Source organism: Erpetoichthys calabaricus, chromosome 1 (genome assembly GCF_900747795.2).
Source record: "Erpetoichthys calabaricus chromosome 1, fErpCal1.3, whole genome shotgun sequence".
Classification (NCBI taxonomy): domain Eukaryota; kingdom Metazoa; phylum Chordata; class Cladistia; order Polypteriformes; family Polypteridae; genus Erpetoichthys; species Erpetoichthys calabaricus.
Window position 1 is genome coordinate 115986190 of NC_041394.2, and position 24347 is coordinate 116010536.

The 24347-nt window shown below is 37.6% G+C and overlaps 1 protein-coding gene across 1 annotated transcript in view; it reads left to right on the forward strand.

The window, feature by feature from the left end:
• The window catches only part of nrip2 (nuclear receptor interacting protein 2), a 198972-nt gene that overhangs the window by 165029 nt on the left and 9596 nt on the right, over positions 1 to 24347 (forward strand). The window contains exons 3-5 of the mRNA XM_028805579.2: positions 4556 to 4638; positions 6591 to 6727; positions 10474 to 10526. Coding sequence (XP_028661412.1) covers positions 4556 to 4638; positions 6591 to 6727; positions 10474 to 10526 — 273 coding nt within the window. The remainder of the gene's footprint in view (positions 1 to 4555; positions 4639 to 6590; positions 6728 to 10473; positions 10527 to 24347) is intronic.

Below are 24347 nucleotides of genomic sequence, written 5' to 3' on the forward strand. Positions count from 1 at the left end.
TACAAAACCAGTATACTCTTGCTATGCCTTATGAGTGAAATAGTGAGAAGTGGGGCAACATTACTAAAGCAGTGACTTATCATATCACTGATTTTTTTTCCTTTTCTCCCAGGGCTGAATATTTTTCCAAAAAACTCAGGTTTCTAAAAAGCACACAAAGCAATAGTTTTCTCACATAATTCAACATAAAATGTTTGTTGCTGCATGTGGTGTTCTGTTGCTGCATGTTAGAGATCTGCCAGCGGCTGGGCACGTCAGCTGGGGATTGATCAGCTGATGTCAGCAATTCACTTTTGTTTCAGATCTTGATCTCCAGATCACTTGCACCAAGTCTTAGTCCAACAAGTCAGAGTCCAATTCAAAATAATAAAATATATGCAAAATGTCATCCATTGAGTATTTTGCTTTTCACATTTGCTTCACTCTCTCGGCTGATGTCGATGCCATTCTAGGCATTGTTTACTCTATACTACTCACACACACACACACACACATGCAGGGATTCGACATCAAGTCAACGAGTCTAACAGTCCTCCAAACAAAGAGGGTATATCTACAATGTAATGGTGAGTTTTATCAACATTCATAGCTTTTTTTCGCTTTCTGCCCACCCTAAAAGTGTTAAGTAAAAGGTTTTATAGAAACAGTTACAGAACTAAATATGCCTATTGACCACAAGTTAATCTATTAGAAATGTTTAAGCTTATACAGCTACCACTTATGAAACTGAAACTTTGTTACATAAACTATCATCCCTATTGGAGTATGTGCGTGTGTTAAACTGAGGATTGTGACACTGAATGAGAGCCCCAGCTGAGAGGAGACAGGAAAAGGGAAGGGGAGAGTGGGCTGTGTGCCGTGTGGAGTTGCATCAAGGTTTTTACAGTGACTGGAGTGCCAATTCTGCCAACAACCCCAAGTTTTCCTTGCACGTTGGAGGGCCGCTTGCAGGTTAATGTCATACCCAGGACGAAGCAATTGCAGTTAAGGGTCTTGCTCAAGTTCTCAAAGAAGTGTTCTGGCAGTTGTGGGATTCGATCCAACAACCGCCAGCAAATACTTACCACCAGAGTCACCACTCCGCTTAAGAAGAGACAGGGATGCATTTTAAATTCAGAAGTGTTTGAGATTGAAAAGGTCTAAAATATACATTGGTTTCACTCATTTGCTGGTGACTTTACCAAAATGGTTTAACTAAAATCATTTGTAGGTTACACATTACACAACACAGTTTACACTCATAGTTAAGTCTTATACATCCCTACTAAACACAGATGGATGTAAATTTGCCTTTAAGTGATCTGCCTCTTTACATGAAAATGAAAGTGATTTTAAAAGTTTTTATTTGGTGTGTTACAGGACATGGTATGGATGATGCCCGCATCACTTGGGTCATTTCTCTGTGTAAGAGTTGTCACTTGTTTTGTTTTGCCAGTTGTTACATGTTTTGTTATTTGCACAAAATCGTAGATGTTTGTACAGGACTACACACAGGAGGAAGCACTTTGGTAAAGAAAGAACTGTCTACTTCAGTGGAAACCCACTTTGGAAATAGCAAGTTGGCCTCTTGTTATTTTTGCTCTGTATCTTTCCTGTTTACATTTTAATAAATACACAGCTTTTGTTATGCAGTAAAAGAGCATTATTTTATTTTATTCAAGAAGCATTTTTATTTAATATACGCCGATAGTTTATTTCTGAGTCATTTCTCATGTACATCTACAGCTGTATGTTACTAAAAGTGCATGTGTGACATTTGTGACATGTGGCTTTGGCTCAGAACTGTCTTTTCGTTATTACTTTATGAGAAGAAAAAATACCGCGATGTATATCGTATATCGCCATTCAGCTATAAAATATCAAGATATGATTTTTGGTCCATATCGCCCAGCCCTACAATATACTAAGAACAAATCCTGTTGATTATAAACAACAGGGTCACTACAAAAGAAATACCATGAAAACCAAAAAATCAAGTTGCCAAGGGGATATCATTTTCATAGCATAAGCAAAAAAAAAAGTTTGTATTAGAGTAAGATTCATCAAACTTACCTGTACCTCTGCTCTTTGAATATTTCAGTTTTCTGTATGAGAAAGAGGTCAGAGAAGATACAGACTGGGTCAGTCAGTCAGTCATTGTCCAACCTGCTATATCCTAACACAGGGTCACAGGGGTCTGCTGGAGCCAATCCCAGCCAACACAGAGCACAAGGCAGGAACAAATCCCAGCCAGGGCACCAGCCCACCGCAGGGCACACACACTAGGGATAATTTAGTATTGCCAATGCACCTAACCAGCATGTCTTTGGACTGTAGGAGGAAACCGGAGCACCCAGAGGAAACCCACGCAGACACGGGGAGAACATGCAAACTCCACGCAGGGAGGACCCGGGAAGTGAACCTGGGTCTCCTAACTGCAAGGCAGAAAAATTAATAAAAAAAAAAAAACTAAAGGAGTGAGATGCTGGATGCAGAGGTTCCTTGGCCAAAAGACCACCCATTAACCACTGGCCCTTCTGCCTAACGAGAATTAAGTATTTTCTTATTGTTTTTAAGTATCTGCTTTTACTCCAGCATCTTGGGCAGCCACACAATACTTGGATTATTTGGTGCTGAAAAAGCAACCACAGAAAAACTGGAAATGAAAGCAAAGAAGATGAATTATGATTAATTATGATACAATCTGAAAAAGCCTAATTAAAAAAGTGGGCTTTTAGGAGTTTTTTTTAATGATTCATGGTGTTAGCCTGGAAATATCTCCATTGGTAAAATATTCCAGATTTTTGATGCATAATAACAGAAGACCACTTTACCACTTGGAATAATAAGCAGACCACTATTAGAAGATCTAAAGCTACAACTAGGAATGCAAGAGAACAAGATCCCCAAATATAGGAAGAGTGAGCTTATTTAGAGTTTTATATGCTATTAATAATATTTTAAAATCAATTCTAAAGGACACATGTAACCAACGTAATGATCCTAAAACTGGTGAAATGTGCTTAGAGTTTCTTTTTCTGGTTAGTATTCTTGCTGTTACATTCTGAACTAACTGTGACTGATTCATGACTTTCTTAGGTAGTCCATTTAGGAGTGCATTACAGTAATCTAGTCAACAAAAAATCAAATAGTGAATTAATTCCTCTGCATATTGCAGTGTTATAAGAGGTCTAACTTTTGCAGTGTTTCTTAAATGAAAAATGCAGTACTAATAAATCTGGTTAATGTTTAGGGCAAAGTGAATGATTACTCCAAAATTCTTTACTTCCGCCTTGACATTTGATGCTAAGGGATCAAGACTATTTCTAACACCTTCCCCATTTCCATTTTACCTGAAATGTATGTTTTCCTTGTTAAGCTTGACAAAATTACTACTCAACCATTCAGAAATACAAGTAAGACATTGGATCAGGGGGCCCAGAGCCTCAGGGTCATTAGGTTGTATGGATAAGTTAAGCTGCATGTCATCTACAGAACTGATTACTTTGTTTTTCAAATAGCACAAGATAAGGACAAAAATAAAAAAGCAAAGGGCCTGATAAATAATTCAAATAGCAAGACAATGCTGTACACCTAAAAGCATAAGAATATCCTCAAGGCAAACAAACCTGTAAGATTTTGATAGATAGATAGATAGATAGATAGATAGATAGATAGATAGATAGATAGATAGATAGATAGATAGATAGATAGATAGATAGATAGATAGATAGATAGATAGATACTTTATTAAACCCAAGGGGAAATTCACATACTCCAGGAGCAGCATACAGATAAAAAACAATATTAAAGAGTAATAAAAATGCAGGTATAACAGACAATAACTTTGTATAATGTTAACATTTACCCCTCCGGTTGGAATTGAAGAGTCGCATAGTGTGGGGTAGGAATGATCTCCTCAGTCTGTCAGTGGAGCAGGACATTGACAGCAGTCTGTTGCTGAAGCTGCTCCTCTGTCTGGAGATGATACTGTTTAGTGGATGCAGTGGATTCTCCATGATTGTCAGGAGCCTGCTGAGCGCCCGTCGCTCTGCCACAGATGTCAAACTGTCCAGCTACGTGCCTACAATAGAGCCTGCCTTCCTCACCAGTTTGTCCAGGCGTGAGGTGTCCCTTTTCTTTATGCTGTCTCCCCAGCACACCACCGTGTGAAAGAAGGCGCTCGCCACAACCGTCTGATAGAACATCTGCAGCATCTTATTGCAGATGTTGAAAGACTCCAGCCTTCTAAGGAAGTATAGTCGGCTCTGTCCTCTGTCCTATCTTGCATATGCTGTCCTAACATGTGTTTTTACGTTAAAAGCCCAATGTTTCAAAATATATGTCTGTATATATTTAGGAGTCATCAGGGTGTGATTAGGCATATTTGTGAGTGTGCCCTGCGAAGGACTGGCATCTGTCCAGCGTGGTTACCAGCATTCCATTCATCACTGCCAGGATATGCACCCTGACTTATTGTGACTCTATACTGGATGACTCATTTTAGAAAAATAAATGTACAGATGACTTTGAAATATTTGTTAAGAAGAAAAAGATTTCATTTCTTTCATTACAGTGCTGTGACAGGGAAGTGGAAGCCACTATTAACACAGGCTACCAACAGAATGTCATATCCCAAGAATGCTTCAGACGTCTCGGGTAAGTGATGGAATCACACTGAAATCACATCTGTTCCCTGTTAATAGGCAGAAGTGGGAAAAAAAAGTAGTTCCCATCAATAGTTACAAATGGAGATAAAGCACATAGATGCTCAACCCGACTGAGCACAGCCACAGAGCTGGCGGCAGGACAGCCATGAAGCTCAATATGATACAGATACAGTACTTCATTCCTCATCACTAGCTTTGCCATTAACATAAATCTCTAAGCTGTAACTTGCATGTTATTTTGCATGTTATTTTCTCTAGGTGAAAGGATGCCTTATCCTACTGTACATTACAAGCTTAGGCCATATTTGAATTTTAAAAATTCATCATGACTCGTCATGTACGCATTAAAGCTTGTTTTTACTATAATGAGAATTTTCTGCTTCTGTTCCCTTATGATTATGGTATTAATCTTGTGTTTACTGCAATATGCCATAGAAATAGGTTAAATGACAATGTCGAAGGGAAGCATGGAAAATTAAATTATCGACATGTTGTAGACTGTGCTGTCAGGCTGTCAGTTGATGAATAAGCTTGATAAGCTGAGTGGTCACCTCTCATTTGTAACAATTCATAGACTCTAATTGTTTGTACACACTAACTCTAAAGGAAGCAAATACAAAAAACAATCAATAAATAAAAAATTAATAAAAAGACATTCTTTAAGATGAATCTTTTATGGGTTAGATTAATTTATGAAAGCAAGATGAAATAAGAATACCCAGTGATACCATGTAGGAATTTTGGGAGAACCTGCAGATTCTACATAGACAGGGGCAGGGCTGGGGATTGAACTAAAATCCCTGGATCTGTGAGGCAGCATGTAGAACCACTGTGCCATCCTACACTCTTAAAGATTTGGGGGGCCACAGTGGTTTTTCAGAGCGATGCCATTGGGGAACCATTTTTGGCTCCCAAAAGACTCATCCACATGAGGGTTCCAGAAACAGCCTTTATTTATTAGATCTGTAACAAGCTCTACAGTTAATAACCACAAATAGATGGTAACAGATTTGTCAAATACCAATGGGTCATTATTATAAAAGGACTCTCACTACATACGTACAATAACACAGAATAAGTGCAGCCCACCATACATTAAAGATTTAGATAGATAGATAGATAGATAGATAGATAGATAGATAGATAGATAGATAGATAGATAGATAGATAGATAGATAGATAGATAGATAGATAGATTGAAAAACTTCCCAATATCTATCTATCTATCTAAGCACAAAGAATCCACTTCACATGCCAAGAACCTGCTCCAGAATGAGATGGTGCATGGTCAAGCAATAGAGCTAAGAGGAACCACACAACCCAATAAAGAACCATAAAATAGCATTAAAGAACCATTATTTTTAAGAGTGCAAGTAAAACTTTGTTTGCCACTATTGGGCACGCTTCATTGAAAGAGTATGAAAAAATAAAGGCAACCAGTCACTACTGTTTCATGATATCATTCAGAGATTAATGCATTATTATGGATTATTTACAAAGGGAATCAGAGATTAATTAAAACCTTTTTTTGTGTAAACAAACAAATAAAATAAATGAGTATAATTTAAAGGTAGATTATCTTTCTGGTACATTTCTTTTTTGTATGCACTGGGTAAACAATTTTTCTTTGTTGAGCTCATTTTCAAATATCTCCTTAATGAGATAAGGCTATTAGAAAACTCAGGCTGCTGTAACAGTCCAGTTATCTGGTAGCTAAGCGATCCCTGCATTTTATACAGTTGTTTGTTTAAAGACTTGTTTGAGCAATTAAACAAGCATTTCATTATTGTGAAGACTACTAATCCTCCACCCATTTTCTACTAAAGCTCATTCTCAGGAATTGACAGATAAACAAGAATCAGGTAGTTGTTACGACAGAACCATTTTGTAGTGAAGATCTCGACAAGACACATGCGTGACTTTTATTCTTTCTCCTTGCAGGCTTACAGAAATGCAGAAGATCAGCAGTAAAGAATCATGTCACAGGTTTCCTTTTGATACTACGTTCATGGGTCAAGTGGAGAAGCTGGAGATCACCATAGGGTCAGCAAAACTCAAGTGTTCTGCACTTGTCATTGGTAAGAAGACTCATATTTAATTCATTTCAATTTAAATACACGCACATTTGGTCACTTTTCATTGACAAGTTAAACATTTTGAGCGTGTTAAAAATTATTCATCATAAAACACTACGGGCATATGCATATAAATGCAGTGCTTATAAAATGTACTCAGCCCTTGCAAGTTGGATTTAATTTTGCTTTTTTGACACTGATCAACAGAAAGTGAAACAGATCTCTGCAAAGTAGTCTAAATTACAAATATAAAACGCATTTGATGTGACACACCTAAATCATCACTGGTGTAGCCAGTTGCTTCTCAAAGTTACATAATTAGATAAAACAGAGATCATCTATCTGTACTAAAGGTGTTTCATTTGATTGCAGTATAAATGCACATTACTTGGAAGGTTAATGGAAGAGTCCCTTTCATGGCCTAAACTACACAATGAAGACAAAAAGAACACTCTAAGCAGCTCTTTATAAAGGCAATTGAAAAGCATGGGATGGAGACAATAAAATATTCCGAGTCACTCAATATTCCTCAGAATCCCATTATATCAATCATTATGAAATGAAAAGAATGTAAAGCTGTAAATCTGTCTAGAGCAGGGCATCCACAAAAACTGAGTGATCATGCAAGAAGACAACTAAAGAGACCTACGATAACTCTGAAGGAGTTACAGGCTAGAGTGACTGAGATTGGAAAGACTCTGAAGACAGCAACTGTTGTCCTGGTAGATCACCAGTCATAGCTTTATAGGCGACTGGCAAAGAAAAATCAATATTAAAAAAATGCATACCACTACTTGACTAGAGTTCAAAACAAGGCACATGGAAGATTGTGATGGTTTTATAATCAGGGTGAGACCAAAATTGAGCTTTTTGGTCATCAGACTAAAAGTCATATTTGACTGCATGTTAACTAAAGCACATCTTCCCCACTGTGAAGCGTGGTGTTGGCATAATCATGTTATGGGGGTGCTTCTTTGCAGTAGGGCCTGGGCAACTTGTGAGGGTAGACTGTAAAATGAATGCAACAAAATACAGGAAAATACTGGAAGAAAAAATCTGAAGCAGCCTGCAAGAAATCTGCACCATGGGAGAAGATTTGTTTTCCAAGAAGACAACGACTACAAGCATAAAGCCAAACTTATACAGGAATAGCTTAAAAACAACATTAAAATTGTGGAGTGGAGTCAGAGTTCAGATCTCAATCCAACCGAGAATTTGTGGCTGAACTAGGAAAATACTGCTCCCTCATGCTCTCCATGCAACCTGACAAAACTTGAGCAGTTTTGCAAGGAAGAATGAGGAAAAAGTGCAGTATCCAGATGTGTAAGGCTAAGAAAGACCTGTGCGCACAGACCCAAGGCTGTTATGGCTGCCAAAGGTGCATCTGCTAAATACAACTTGATGAGTGTGAATGCTTATGCAATCAGATAGATAGATAGATAGATAGATAGATAGATAGATAGATAGATAGATAGATAGATAGATAGATAGATAGATAGATAGATAGATACTTTATTAATCCCAAGGGGAAATTCACATAATCCAGCAACAGCATGCTGATAAAGAAAATATTAAATTAAAGAGTGATAACAATGCAGGTATACAGACAGACAATAACTTTGAATAATGTTTACATTTACCCCCCCAGGTGGAATTGAAGAGTCGCATAGTTTGGGGGAGGAACGATCTCCTCAGTCTGTCAGTGGAGCAGGACAGTGACAGCAGTCTGTCGCTGAAGCTGCTCCTCTGTCTGGAGATGATACTGTTCAGTGGAAGCAGTGGATTCTCCATAATTGATAGGAGCCTGCTCAGTGCCCGTCGCTCTGCCACAGATGTCAAACTGTCTAGCTCCGTGCCTACAATAGAGTTTGCCTTCCTCACCAGTTTGTCCAGGCGTGAGGCGGCCCTCTTCTTTATGCTGCCTCCCCAGCACACCACAGCGTAGAAGAGGGCGCTCACCACAACCGTCTGATAGAACATCTGCAGCATCTTATTGCAGATGTTGAAGGACGCCAGCCTTCTAAGGAAGTATAGCATAGCATATATCAATCAATTATGTTGCATGCTATACTTGTAATTAATTTGGACCACTGTGCACAGATGTTTTCACTTTGACATAAAAGAGTTTTTTTCTGTTTATCAGTGTAAAAAAGGCAAACTAAATCCACAGTGTTTCATTTGTATATTGCAACAAAAGGGATGAAAACCTTTTAGTTGCATTGTATATAGTGATGGATGGTGCTTTTAACATGGGGATTGCAGAAGTAAATGCAGGAAAAGGTAGCACAAGCAAGGCCTTAGGATGTGGAGGCAAGCTTGTGCTGGCAGAGATGACGTACAGTGTGTGCAGTGTAGGCTGTGTCAACAGGGACCAGATTGCCTTCTGTCAGCCTTGGAGGACTCTTAACCCTCTCTCTGCCCCTCATGGCCTTGTTCTCTTTCTGCATGGAGGACCAAGCATTCTTACCAACCTCTGGGTAACCTGCCCTCCAGCAACTGGAAGAACATCACATGCTGGGACCAATGCCTTATGTTGTTCCGTAGCTCCTATGACATCTGTCACATGCTCCCTTACTCTTGCCTTGCTTTATGCCATCTTTTCCTGCCTGTAATTCCATTGCTGACCTGGCCATCAGTCATAATAGGTAAATATCACAAGCAGGGCAGCCTGGAGTGGAATAAATTGCACTTAATCAGTTGTCCAGGGGGAAATAGTTTGTAACAAAACACAGCCTACAGTTGTCCCCCATACAAATTGTGGATCTGTGCAAAATTTGCCTGAGTTACTTTAATAGTGTGGATTTGCACACCAGACAAACACTTTAACACACATTCAGCTTTACATATTTAATTATAGGCTTCTAAAAGTGGTTATATAGGAACGCTTAGATCGATATCTAATTGCCTGATAAATTTACCTAAAAGATTACAAAGGGGGGGCGGCACGGTGGCGCAGTGGGTAGCGCTGCTGCCTCGCAGTTGGGAGACCTGGGGACCCGGGTTCGCTTCCCGGGTCCTCCCTGCGTGGAGTTTGCATGTTCTCCCCGCGTCTGCGTGGGTTTCCTCCGGGCGCTCCGGTTTCCTCCCACAGTCCAGAGACATGCTGGTTAGGTGGATTGACAATTCTAAATTGGCCCTAGTGTATGCTTGGTGTGTTTGTGTGTGTCCTGCGGTGGGTTGGCACCCTGCCCGGGATTGGTTCCTGCCTTGTGCCCTGTGTTGGCTGGGATTGGCTCCAGCAGACCCCCGTGACCCTGTGTTCAGATTCAGCGGGTTGGAAAATGGATGGATGGCTGGATTACAAAGGATACATATATAAATTAATATTTTTATAAGTATCAGGATGATGAATCAGCTTTTTAAAAGCAGTTAGAAATGAATTTCTGTACAAAATGCATTATGCTAGTGTGACTTTCCAGATGCCAGATTATTTAGGGTGTGTTAAAATCCCAGTTCTTGAGCTGATTAAGTAATAATATAAAAACCCTTTCCAGAGTAGATTTTTATTCAATAATGGTTCAGTTTAGAGGACAGTAAGATTCTCAAAGTATCAAAGGGTGCCTTCGCTTCAGTTAGGATGACCTAAATCTGAATGTTATAGTGCATAATCATATTCACAGAATAAACAGAAAAAAATAAAATATGTGTTGAAAGGTTTGAAAGAAAGATGCAATAGACAAAACTATCATACTATGTGATTAGTCTGCCATTTCTTAAGGTAATAAAAGCTTTTCTTCTTTCATCTGCAGAAGATAAGACATTTGAATTGTGCCTTGGATTAGAGACATTGCTGAACCTAAAAGTAAGAAATTCTTTTTCACACCTTTAAGAGCTTTCACTGATTCAGTAAATGGCTTGCACCTTGTAGTTTTAGGCTGTTTGCGCAGAAAACATATGGCTGGGCATTCACATCTATTTGGCTGTGACCAACTCTCCAATGAATCATCATTAGAGTGATGTCGTCTGGAAATGTACTGCTGCGCAGTTCAAAAGGGTCATTATGTAACATCTTCATTTATTTAAATATATATTACAAATGCCAAGGCCTAATTGACAAGTTTATGATAAGATAATTAAGTTTAGCATTAAATGAAAAATTACATTATAAACAAATTGAATAGGTCAGTAGGAAAGGCTGGATCAGGTTTAACAAAGTGCAGTCACATTTAGAGGCAGCAGGCAATAATAAAAGCTGCATTTCTAGCACAGGAGAAGAGGAAAGAAATCAAAAGATTACATAAATGATGACTTAAAGATGTGAAGCTGTTTACTTGCCTTTTCTGAAATTTGTAGCTTTACTAAGTCAAGACCGTCAATGTTAGTATCATGAGATGAGCTAGTTGAGGTGAATATATACCTGCAGCAAAATATCGAGTCAACCAGCCATTCAGGTTATTTATATGTCTCTAGGGTCATTATTGTCACATGTACAGTGAAATTCTTAGGTGCATTAGTTACTCAACATGCAACAAGTCAATAAGTTTGTTTTTCCTGACCTGAAAAATCTCAAAGTATGGTGTCTTTAATCTTTTAGTATGCATATGATTTTACTTAATCCATGAGCTAAACACGAAACAAATCAAGTCTGACGAGATTCATTTGGAACACAGCATTTACAGTTATGTTAGAGACTCTAAATTTGCTGGATTGGTTGTCAGACAAGTAAACATAAATTCCGTGAATTGTTTAAGTCTAGATGTTTTCGGCTGGGCTTTGAAAAATAGTTTTGATGTAGAGAGGTTCGCCGTGCAGTCTTGTCAGCTAAGGGATCATTTGTGAAAGAATCTACATGTATGAGCAGCACTGAAAAACTAGCTGATGGAAAGGAAAGGAACCAGAAAAATAAACGCGTGTCAAAGCCTAGCTGAGTTCAAAACCAAGAGTTCTAACCGATCTTTTCACCTAAACAAAAACCCTAAATTATATTCAAAGTTCACATCAAACAGTCTTTACTTACTATATGTGAGCCCTTAGAATTTCACTGTGGACTGTTCATTTAGTTTTCCTCCATTTTTGCTCAGCCTTACTTCAGAATAATTTTAGTATCTGACTTCTTGAATAATCCATTATGCTTTAGTATTCCAAGATTTTTAACAATTTTTCAGGTGTGCTACTAGGTCAACCATTGCCCTCATCTTAGCATTAAAATGTTTCACTTTACTATTTACATTGTCTGTTGTATTATAATAAGCACTAAATTCAGATTATTTAACACAGAAACAGTTATGTCATCAAGATAATGTCTTTTAACAGTATGCAGCTCTTTAGTTCTAGTCATAGAAATTATTACATTATTAAAAATACAGTAATGATCTAATATGTTAATGTCAAGGATCTACATCATATCAATGTTAAATACCTCTGAAATAGCTAGATCTAACTTGTGACCTCCCTAGTGTATTAGCTGGGTGACATGTTGATCAAAAGAATGCAGAAGATTCATAAACTGTCTTGCTTTGACGTCACAACAATTATATACATGAAAATTAAAATTGCCTGCTATTGAGAATGTGTCTTATTAATAAAAGTAATATATTTGAAAATTCACAAATAAAAGAAGCATTATATTTTGATGGTTGATAAATGATAAGTAAGAGAGAATGCGATACTCTAAATAATTACAACATACTCAAAAGACACAAAACTACCAAAACTGGTATTTTTACATTTTAAACTGCTCCCAAAAGTAATTGCCAACCCACAAGCTCTTACTTAATGAACAGACTGAACAAAATTAACAAAAGTAAAGCCACATTGAGGTCTCAGAAGGACACAGATGCACCAGAATTGCATGACAGCTAGAGATACCAATTAGGTTACTTGCATTTATACCCATCTCTGTTTACTTTTTAGCAAATCTATTTTTTTGTGATTATAGGGCCAATATAATGCACTTCTATAGAAAAACCCACTGCATTTTTTTTTATTATGAATACGTGTCACATTTGAAAGGTTTTCGAAGAGTGCCCTGTGACTATACGGGTTCAGCTCCGTGCTCCCATCCATTGTGCGGGAGCCCTTGAACCCAACACCGTCAGTAATGTCACCGATGAGCTAGACAGTGAGGCAATAACAATGAGCAAGGGGATGATGTAACAAATGTGCAAAAGTGCTTTTACTAAAAGTAACCCAAAACAAAAACGTTCAAATCAAAGTGCAGCAGTGCATTCAACAGTTCAATAAATAATCCAATAAAAGAAACGTGTGGAGGTTAAATACAAAAGCAAAAGTATTCTTTTAAAACGAGGTTAAAACTCACTTCAGGAAGCAGTCTTTAAAAATAACAAATGACAAGCCCGGTGCTTCTTTTCTGTTAGCGTCTCACCTGCTTCTCCCATGTGGGCTCTGCAACAGGCGAGACGCTCCCAATGCAGCCGACCTTCTGCCTACTTCTCCTACTGTCAGTCGCCTTTCCAATCCTTGGCTCCGGTCGGCTCCCCCTGACAGTGACCTGGGAATTCCTCCAACGGCCGAGGCTCTCACGTGGAGGACACCACATCCCAAGTCTTGATTCCCGCTGCCATCCGCAGCCTCATGCGGAGAGTCACCCATCTCCCGGTCACTCCCGTCCTTCCTGAAACAAACTCTGCGGGAGCGACAACAACTACTACGCCCTGGGTGTCGGCCTAACACCCAGTCTGCCTGCTCAGCTGCTGCGAGCCTGTTCACGCTCACTCGCTTCCTGCACCCACTGTCTCTCACTCGCTCACTCACTTTCTGCTTCCTTCTGCAACCTCTGTCTGTCTTTCTTTCTTTCTTTCTTTCTTTCTTTCTTTCTTTCTTTCTTTCTCATTCTCTTTTTCTTTTCTCTTCCATTCTCTAACCATCTCGGGCTTCTCTATATATCTGGAGAGGACATGGCAGCTGCAGCACATTAGCCCCAGGAACAATTATGGATGTGGGCAGTCTCTCACCTATGCACTTAGGTGAGAAACGCCCACACCGCAGATCGCCCTGAGACGCTACAGCCACCACGCCCCCTCACTAAGCCACGATCGTGGTGATTATTTATTTAAAATCGAACTGGCCTTTGCTGGAAGAGCTGTGGCCCCATATCACCACATGCCCTGGTGTGACATCTACTGGGGAGCAGGCCATCCCAACTGAACAAGCACAGTCTTTCATGGAAGAAGTCTTAGTCATCCATAAAGTCAGTGTGTTAAATCTTGCAGTTTATTCTAAGCCAGTTGTTCAGGGCTAGGATTCTCCTATTTGCTTCATTCAATCTTTGCAATAGGTGTCCTCCTCATGGTGGCAAAGCAACAAGAAACTCATCTTCATCACCTTCAACTGGTGTCAGCAAATCTTGTTTACCCCAGAATGCAAAATCCTGTTCCTGTTTTTCTTAAGGACTAATGGAGATTTACTTTAAAATCTACTGGGTCGTCTCTGAGACAGGGCAAAAAGTTTTTGCTCCAGGTGAGGGACAGTTTACATTGTGAACAACTGGGTCTCCGTTAATTGCCTTGGAATTGATATTGCTGGGTAATTATTGTTTGCATGTGAATTTACTGCTCCATGAGTTTGGACTGTCATACTGGATCTTCATTTTCAAGATCTTGAGTTCTCTGTTAGTGTGCCGGTGCTTAGGATATTGGATTACAAGGTAAAGCAGACAAATAGGACAAACCTGACATCTACATTAAATCAGGCGTAGGAAGAGATACTTTGGTGTGATGGTGTGACAGTTGCACACAGCAGCAAGTGATTTTTTGTCATAGTAGCCCTCAGTTCCACTGGATCAAGATCAGTAAACACAGGAAGATCATATGGATGTTACCTGCAATGAAAGATTTCACCTAAAGCCCCAGTCAAAGCCCCTACCACCTAGCCCACTTACGTTCTACAGTGATAGGATAATGTTGAAGGACTGTGAATCCCAAGATCCCTTTATAAGGTAAACCAGTACTCAAACTGTGACAGGAGAGTGCATTGTTTTGCTAAGTGTGGGCTGACCAGATTCATGACTTCATAAGGAAATTAAGCTAAAATCATGGAAAAAGAATTGTTTGTGACGTTGTTGCATCAGCGTCATCCTTAAGTGCGACTTTCTTCCCTTTAGAGTAATCAATCACACTACATCTGGATGCTTTAAACTTGAAAATCATTTTCTTGCTGTCATTTACCTATATTTTATAAATACATTAACTCTTCCTGCAGTGAAGTTATTAATAATTATCCTTCTAAATAATATTTTAAACACTCTGAATATGATATAATTCTTGCTGCGGTTTCTATCTGTCTGTTCTTTATTTATAACTTAAGCCAAGTTTGCTGAAACACTTTCCTGCACCACGTAAGCTAAATACTACTGATGACCTCACTTATTTGGAACTTAAAACATCCATGTATTCAAAGAGTGACCCTACAAAGACCAAAGGCAGAAGGTGGCATGGCTCTACCTAACTTTCAGTTGTATTACTGGGCAGCAAACATACAAGCTATAAAAACCAGGACACAAATAGATGAACATACACAGGCTTGGTGCACAATAGAAATAAAATCCTGCAGTACTTCTTTATATTCCCTGCTATGTGCCCCTATATATGCAAGTTATCGCTAATATACTAATAACCCAATTTTGCTTCACTCACTCAGAATATGGAACCAATGTAGAAAGCATTTTAAGATGGAGAATCTTTTATCTGTGGCACCTCTTCATGAGAACCACCTTTTCAACCCTCGCAAACATATGCAGTTTTTAATATCTGGAAAACATTTGGGATTAAATTACTTAGAGATCTTTATATATACAACATCTTTGCATCCTATGGACAATTACATTCCAAATTTAACTTTCCAGCAACACATTTCTTTCACTATCTTCAAATTAGAAACTTTGTTAAACAGAACCTGCCAGATTTTCCTCATCTCCCACCTTCCTCTATGCTAGAAAAAATACTAATCAGTCTTGAGAACTCAGACAGCATTTCTGCAATATATAAAACCATTCTACAGTCCCTCCCTTTCAAAGATCCAAGAAGACAATGGGAAAAGGATCTCTCACTCAACATCTTAGAAAAGGAGTGGAAGGCAGCAATGTAGAGAATTCATTCGAGCTCCATATGCGCAAAGCATACAATTATTCAGCTCAAAATTATATATCGAGCACATCTGTCTCGCTTGAAATTGTCCAAAATGTTTCCAGGGCAAGATCCAACCTGTGAATGCTGCAATCAAGTTCCAGCCTCACTGGGTCACATGTTTTGGGCCTGCACCAAATTAACATCATTCTGGATAAAAATGTTTAAGTGCCTTTCAGACAGCCTTGGTGTCACAATCCCTCCTAACCCATTAACAGCTGCGTTTGGTGACTCCCAGAAGGGCTTAACGTGGAGAAGGACAAACAAACTGTGATTGCCTTTACTACACTATTGGCATGCAGACTTATTTTGCTAAACTTGAAGAATCCTAACTTTCCTCTTTTAAGTCAGTGGGTAAATGATGTTTTATATTATTTGAAATTGGAAAAAATCAAATTCTCACTTAGAGCATCTGTGCAGAACTTTTTCAAAACCTGGCAGGATCTAATCAATAATATTTTAGAATAAGCTCTTAAAGCACTGAGGAAGCAGATTCTCTTCCCATTTCTTTATCGTCTCCATTTATGTTTATCCACCTATTAAACTCAGGGGTGGGGTTGATTTGTTTTCAATCCTATTTTTTTTGTAAAATTTGATCTATTTGTATAGAATGATTACAATAAAATCAATAAAATTAAATAAATAAATAATTACTACTGATGACTCCTTCTTTGAAAATGTAAAGTATCTAAAGCTGTACAATTATCTTATTATCTGATGTCTTTATTTGCAATGAATTGTTCTTTTGGAGTTAGTGTTCTGTTTGTTAGCACAGATGTGTATAATTTCATAGAAACTCTTTATTTCTAATTTGTTGCACCCATTTTTTGTACTCTTGTCAGTTTCTAATTTTCATTTTCATGGATCTCCAGGAACTTCCAAGGTTTACAGGATATCCAATTTAATTTGGGCAGTTTGTGGATGATACTGTTCTTTTTGCAGCATCATACTGTGGTCTTATAAACATACTGGAGAAATACCTACATGCTGCTTCAGCCATTTGTTAAGGGATATTAAACAAATACAGGCCTCCCAGTTGGAAATTTTGTATGAATGCCCCTTGAATTTATTGCTCTCAGTGAGACAATCTGAGATAATATTGCTCCTAGTTGTGATGTAATGCTCAAATACTACCTCAATTCAAATAATAAAGTTAAAAATCTTTAATTAATTCAAGCAGAAATTGCATTTGGCAACTGAGTTATATTTTGAATGAAGCAATATCCACTGTCATGTCTGGGCTCGAGCCTATGCCTGAAGAACCCTATGAGCCCGACCCCTTTGACCTCACTTCCTGTCTTCCCCTTTAAAAGCCTCCACCTTTTCCTTATTCCCTCAGTTCTGTTTTGGACTCAGTTTTGTGCACATCTGTGCTGTTATACATTTTGCAACTGTGCAGCCAGGATACCAATATACGGGTGGCTGCCCCAAACCTTTTTATGACTCTTATGTCTGGTTTTTGCGACACCACTTTTCATAAAACAAACAAAAAATCATAACTTATTCATTAACTGTTTTTGTGTGGCTAGAGTAGCAAATAAATATTGTATTTGTGTTTCTTCTGAAGCTCTGACTAAAAATTAATGTTCACATAATAAATTGGGAAGCAAAGCATCAAAAATTATAACTCAGTAGGTTAGAGAAGAACAACTGGTCTGTGACAAAGGTATCTTAGTGTTTGAGAGCTGCTGGAAAGGGACTTGTGTTTTCAAAATATGAAACATATGTAGGGCATGGAGCACTGCAAATAGTGTGTGGGCAGCACTTCATACAGTGAGTGGTGAGTACTATGCACTGCAGGCAAGGAGCAGTACAAGCAACTGTTGAAGCTACTGTAATAGTATAAAGTAAGCACATTTCCTTAATGAGAAGGAATTAGGGTGTAAAAAAGGATTACTAGATAAAGCAGTTCATGGCACTCATTCCAGAGAGTGTTAGTGCTAGTATGATATTATTATGCTATATTTACTATTATTATTAAGTACAAACAGTGTAGGAGGTGGAACTGAGTATGTAAGTAACGAAGCAATTATTAATGAAAAATTTAATAATGTGGCCAATACAATGCAAGTCCTGTGTGATGCTGGATTTTCTGAGGGGTGGCTTGGACAAGTCAGACCTCCTTGAAGGTAATGCTTGCAGGAGATGCCAGATTGTCCAACACATCGAGCTCAGGGTCACTAAACCTTAATAGAAGATAGCTAGCCTGTGTTGTAGTGGAGATAGATAACCTTTATGGAGATAGGTTGCCATCCTAAGGTGGAGTAGGAAGAGACTCCAGATCAGAAAGGGTAACAGTAAGATATAGGTGAAAGGTAAAGAGTACACACTCTTCATAAGTATCAATCCCCGAGCTGAGGGTGTCAAAGCATTTTCAGGACTTTGCAGACATGAGTGGAGACTCTGATAACTCTAAGAGGTTGAGCAAGTAACGGGAGCCCCAACAGGTCAACTCAAAATTAGTTCCCAGAAAGAGAAAGACAGTGGTAGTGGGGGACTTAACCATTAGGGTGATTGAGATGCAGAATTTCTCCAGAGGCAGAAAATCTCATTGGTTATGTTGTGTTTTGGGTGTACAGGTATGAGACCTCCCCGGAAGGGTGGATAGGCTCTTCACCAGAGGAGGAATGGATCCAGTTGTCATTCTCTATGCTATAATAAATGGCATATCCAAGCACAGGGTTCCAGATTAGCATTCCATATTTAAGTTAGGTGCCAAGGTGAGAACCAGAACTGACAAAGTGGTCTCCCTTGAAGTTCTGCCTATGCCACATAGCAGTCCAGGTAAGACAGAGCAAATTAGAAAGTTTAAATTGTAACTCAAATCATGTTGTAGAATAGAGAGGCATACGTTTATGGGACATTGGGATTCCTTCTGAAACAAATGGGAATGGTACTACAGCAACAGGTTATATTTAAACAGAAGGGGTACCTTATATTGAGAGTATGTTATGGGCCTCCTCCCCAAATGCAGACAGCATTTTCAATGTGCACCTTTTTATTAATATTAAAACAGGCAAGTTTAGACAAATTATAGTCATGGCAGACTTTAATTAGCTAAATACTAACAGTTCCAACCTTTCAAATAGTGGAGTATAAGAGCAGGAGTTTTTCAATGTAATTAGTGTTATGATATGTTAAAACACCAATGAGAGGAGAAGACTGTTTAGATGTGGTATTTTGTAATAATCAGGATAGAATTGAGGGTGTAGACGTGTTTGAAACACTAGGGTCAAGTGAGCATTATACAATATGTTTTGGTGTTTTGGCAGATCACATACAAAATTAAAACTACTATGTTTAACTTTAGTATGGCAAATGTTGAGAAAATTGGCTAATTTAAAAAGGGATAAACTGGGTTCAGCTTTTAAGTATAGATAAATTGAGATGTGAAACAGGCTTAAAAGTGTTTTACATCTAATGAAGGACAAGTTCATCCCAAAAGCATTAGAAGCAGTAAGAAATGTTTAAAAATCTGGAGTGGGTGAATGAGCTAAAAACAATCTGCAAAGGTATAAATACCTACTGTATATAAGGCATATAATACTATACTAACTCCAATGCTAACTGTAGGGAATATGAGAGCACGAGAGCAACCATTAGCATATTAAAAGGTAGTTGGAGAAAAATATTGTAGAAAAGGCAAAAGATAACCCAAAGAGAATCTTTCAGTTCTTAGTGGTAAAAGAACAATCAAGAAGAAGGTAAAGTGTATTAGAAACACCAACGGAAATTAAAATACAGAAAGTGAAATAGCAGATGCTGTAAACTTGCATTTTACTGAAGTCTTTACATGTAAAGAAGTGGGTAACCTCCCAGCAGTAACAGGGACTACTAAGGAGGTACTGAGAGATTTGGAAATTGTAGAGGGAGAAGTGCTTCTTGGGTTAATTATGATTGAAATGTAACAAACCACCAGGACCAGATAAGTTTTATCTTCAATTGCTTAAGGGGGTTAGTAAAATACATATATAACTCTTGATGCTTTTTTTTTTTTTTTTTGAGTTATTGTGTACTGGGGAAATTCCTAAGGAATGGATGATAACTGATATTATCCCATATATGAAGAAGGTGATCAGCTGGGTCAAAGTAATTATAGGCCAGTAAGTAAAACATACATCATGGATAAATTATGGAAAAAAACAGTATGTTAGTGTGCAGTCAGCATGGGTTTAGACAGGGAAGGTTGTGTTTTACTAATATTCTGGAATTCCATGAGGAAAAAAACAAAATAATATGAAAAGGGAAATGCATATAATATTACTGATTTTCAAATGAGGTCACAACTGCAGAAGCAGTGAAAATCAGATTATTTATACTTGTTGGTAGGCCCACTCTCTGTGATAAGGTAGGAATCCTGAAAGTTAGAAAGTTTGAAGTAGTTTGAAATAATTTTGTTAATATGAACAGACGCTTCTGGACTAGTATAAAGTAATTCTATCCATGCACATATGTTTGTGCCAATTCCAAATGTGTGCTATAACATGAATGGGTAGTCCCATTCAACCATGTCAAATGCTTTTTCTGTGTCCAAAGATAATAAGATCTCTGGTGTGTTAGATTTTTATTGGTGAATATATTATATTAAATAAACGCTGAAGATTGGAAGCAAAGTGTTTGCCTTTGAAAAATATGGCTTGGTCTTATGATATTACAGAAGAAAGCACTTTCTCAGTCCTTTTAGCTGGAACTTAGGAGAGTATCTTAACATCATTTTTCAGAAATAGGTTTGTATTGTACACATTGCAATAAGTCTTTATTTTTCTTTGGTAAGAGAGTAATTAATAAATGGTGAAAAGTTTGAAGTAGAGTTGTGTTGTCTCTAGCTTCTATAAACATTGCTAATAATAGTGGTGCTAACTTATTTAAATTTTTTTATAGAATTCCACTGGGTAGCCATCAGAGCCTGCTGCTTTCCCACTTTGGAGTGAGTTTGTAGTATCCAGTAATTCTGAGAGTGTTAGACGTTATGTTCATTTCCACCGCACTAAGAGTATCTAGCTGTGGTATTTGTAATGCATCAAAAAAAAACTAATTAGATGGTATAAAGACTTACAACCCACACATTTAGGGAGTAGTATATTTTTATGGTCAATGATTTTATCTCCATCTGTGTTGGTAATTTCTGTTAATGTGTTGCAAACTTATTGCTTATGGATTTGTTGAGCTAAGACCTTATTCAACTTCTCAACGTGTTCATAGTAATGATGTCATGATTTAAAGATGATCTGTTCCATTTCTTTTGTTGTTAACATGTTAAATTCTGATTACAAATCTATTTTTCCCTATAAAATGCCTCATTTGGAGACCTGACATATTCTTGATATTTCTATTCTGGTAATTTCACTGATTAACTCTTGATGCCTTCTTGGTTTCCAAATTATTTTTGTGGAAAAGATATGAAATAATCTGTCCTCTTAAAAAACCTTTCTGAGTTTCCCAGAGTATTCCTACAGAGACCTCTAAAGATGCATTTGTCTCTAAAAATAATCGATTTGCTTTGAGATGAATTCTGTACAGTTATCATCAGCTAATGAAATGGGTTTAAGATGATAGCTACAAAATGAGTGTGTAGGGCATAGTGATTTAAGCTCCATTATCAGAGGGTGATGATCGGAGACAACAATAGCATTGTAATTACAAGATTTGATAGTGGGAAATAAATTATTATCTATAAAGAAATAATATGTTCTTGAGTAGCTATAATGTACTGAGAAGAAGGAATATGTTTTTGAGTTTGGATATAAAAATCTTCATGGGTCTGATAAGTTATGATCAATTGCAAACTGTATGATTATTTTTGCAGTACTTGATGTCGCCACTGTAGTTGACAACCTGTTCAGGTCTGGATTTAAAACACAATTACAGTCTCCAGGAATTATAATTTTATGACTGCTCATATTAGTAATAGATGCAAATACATTTTGGATGAAATATTTATTATCCACATTAGGTGCATACTGTACTTACTGTATTTATCAAAATTACCTTGGATTTTAATATATCACCCATTACCATGACATGTTGCCCTTTAGAATCAGATACTACATCTGATATATTTTATGTCTGATACCACAAATGTGATTGTTTTATGTATTAAGATTCCCACACCTCTAGTTTTCTTTATATAGCTGGTGTGAAAGATTTGTCCAATACAATCTCTTTGCAACCAAACCTGGCCCTTACTTATTAAGTCTCCTGTAAAAATAATATTTTAGCATTTCGGCCTGTTAGGTAAGAAAATGCTTTTTTTCTCTTTAGACTGTGATTGAAACCTTTGACATTCCAGCTCACAAAGTTCACTGTTTTATCAGAGAGACACTGGTACTGAACTTTTGATGACATTTTATAACCTTAAGTAAGCATATTGTTTCATACAATAGCTTTAACCTTGTATTGCCAGGTATTATGGCTAAGGAGCCTATTATTATAGTGGCACTTAAAGCTGTTGGGATAAAAAAAAAGAAGTAACTTGCTCTCTTTCTCTCCACCCACCCCAGTCCTCCTCCAATTTGCCTCCCCAAGAGAGGCTAGACCACATTTCACAAAGTCCCAGTCCTCTGACATGTGTAGAGGCAGAGCACATCCAAAACAAAACAAGTGTATGATAGTACAGTCCAAATACCATAAACCTAGGATATGATGTTAAACAATCCCCTTAGGAAAAAATAAAGAAAAAAACAAAAAAAAAATCAGATATCGTATAATAGTACATTACAGATGCAATACACCAACAGCATAATATTAAACAGTCCCTTAGGGAAAAAGAAAAAAAAAAGAGCTATCGTATAATAGTCAGTCCAGAGGCAATTAATCTAGGGTAAGATTAGTGTATCATGTTAAACAGTCCACTTAGGAGATAAAAAAAATCTACTGAATGGTTACCAAAATATACATATATTTAACAAAATAAATTTCAGTATAATAACTGAAAAGAATGTGGCCAAAAAGGGGAAATAGAATGTATAGCTACAGCAAATGTTGAATTACAGATAGACGAAGTTGCAAGTAGAATTTTCATTGCATTACCAGGTCACAATATAACTCATGTTCATATTTTGTATGATGTCGGATTAGTCTTTTTAGCTCTTTTTCTGCCTCTTCAGGAGAACTAAAGATGCAGAATTGGCTCTCAGCAATTACTTTCCATTTGGCTGGAAACAAGAGGATGTATCTGATTTCAGCTTTGCATAAGCACTGTTTAATGCTGTATAATGCAGTTCATTTGGCATCTGTTTAAGAGGAGAAATCTGGAAAAATATGAATGCAGTTATTTTCAAATACAATCTTCTCTTTCTGTCTAGGCATTGGCATCATGTTTTCTCAAGGCCATATTTTGTCGAATTGGACAATCAGGCTTCTCGGTTTTGAGGCATCCAAGCCACGTATGCAATAAGCTACTGAAATCTCAGTGTCTGATTTAAAGTCCTCACAGATTATTTTAGAAAATAATTCACTGGGTTTGGGCTTTCACAGTTTTCAGGGAGACCTTTGATTCTGATGTAGTTCCATCTATATCTATCTTCCAATGCAGCTAATTTATCACAGAGCACTTTGCCTTTAGATTTAACGGTAGTTGCTTTTTTGTCAACAGCAGATGCTAATCGTTCAACTTCTTCAATATGAATTGTAAACATTTGTTTGACTTCTTCTAGCTGATCAACAAATACTCTTATTTTATTCTCAATTTTGCTCACATTTTACTGTTATTTTTTCATCAATTCTTTTTAGATTTTTTTTAAGGCTTACATCAAATTTATTGCTTAAACAAACCTCCTAATCTTTTATATCCTGAAGCACCTTGTCTATACTGCTGTCCATTCTTATGTCAATTGTGTTTATTCTCTTGTGTATATCCTCCATTACATCAATCAATTTCTAACTGAGTGCCGTAATCAATGCCTTCAGCATGGATAGCTTTTTTCCATCTTTCTCCACTCTCCAAAAGTGGAGCTACATATCCTGTTGGAGTTGATTCCACTGACTTGCAGGGGGTGTTGGTCGTAGATGACAGTGGGGATAAAGAGGCCATTCTCAGTTCCAGCATCCTGCATGAGATCAACGAATTCTCATTGCCCGCCTCACTTGCAATTTTGCTTCCACATTCGATGTCGACTGGAGCAAATGCTGCAGCGTGAGCTCCTGGCTGAACCATCCCTTTGCCTGTCTCTTCCAACTCAGTTTGTGGCAGGCCATAACATGAATTTGAGACTGTCTTAAACTTTGATGTACTTTTAGCTACCTTTTCCTAGTCTTTCTGACCCCTTGGTCTCCTGCTGATTCTTGTAATATACTTGAATATATGTGTATATTTGTAGTTAAGTCCTCTCAGGTTGACTAAATACAGATAATCTATAGGATATATAATAAAAAAAGCTCAATAACAGCGGAGCATCGTCTTAGACGTCCATCTCTTACAACAGATGAGACCAAGTCCGCTAACCTAACCTTTAAATTTAAACCTCTGGCAGTTTACTGCTTACCTTTTCACCATTTTAGGTCATTTATTGAATTTCGACTGATTAAAATTGTAAACAAAA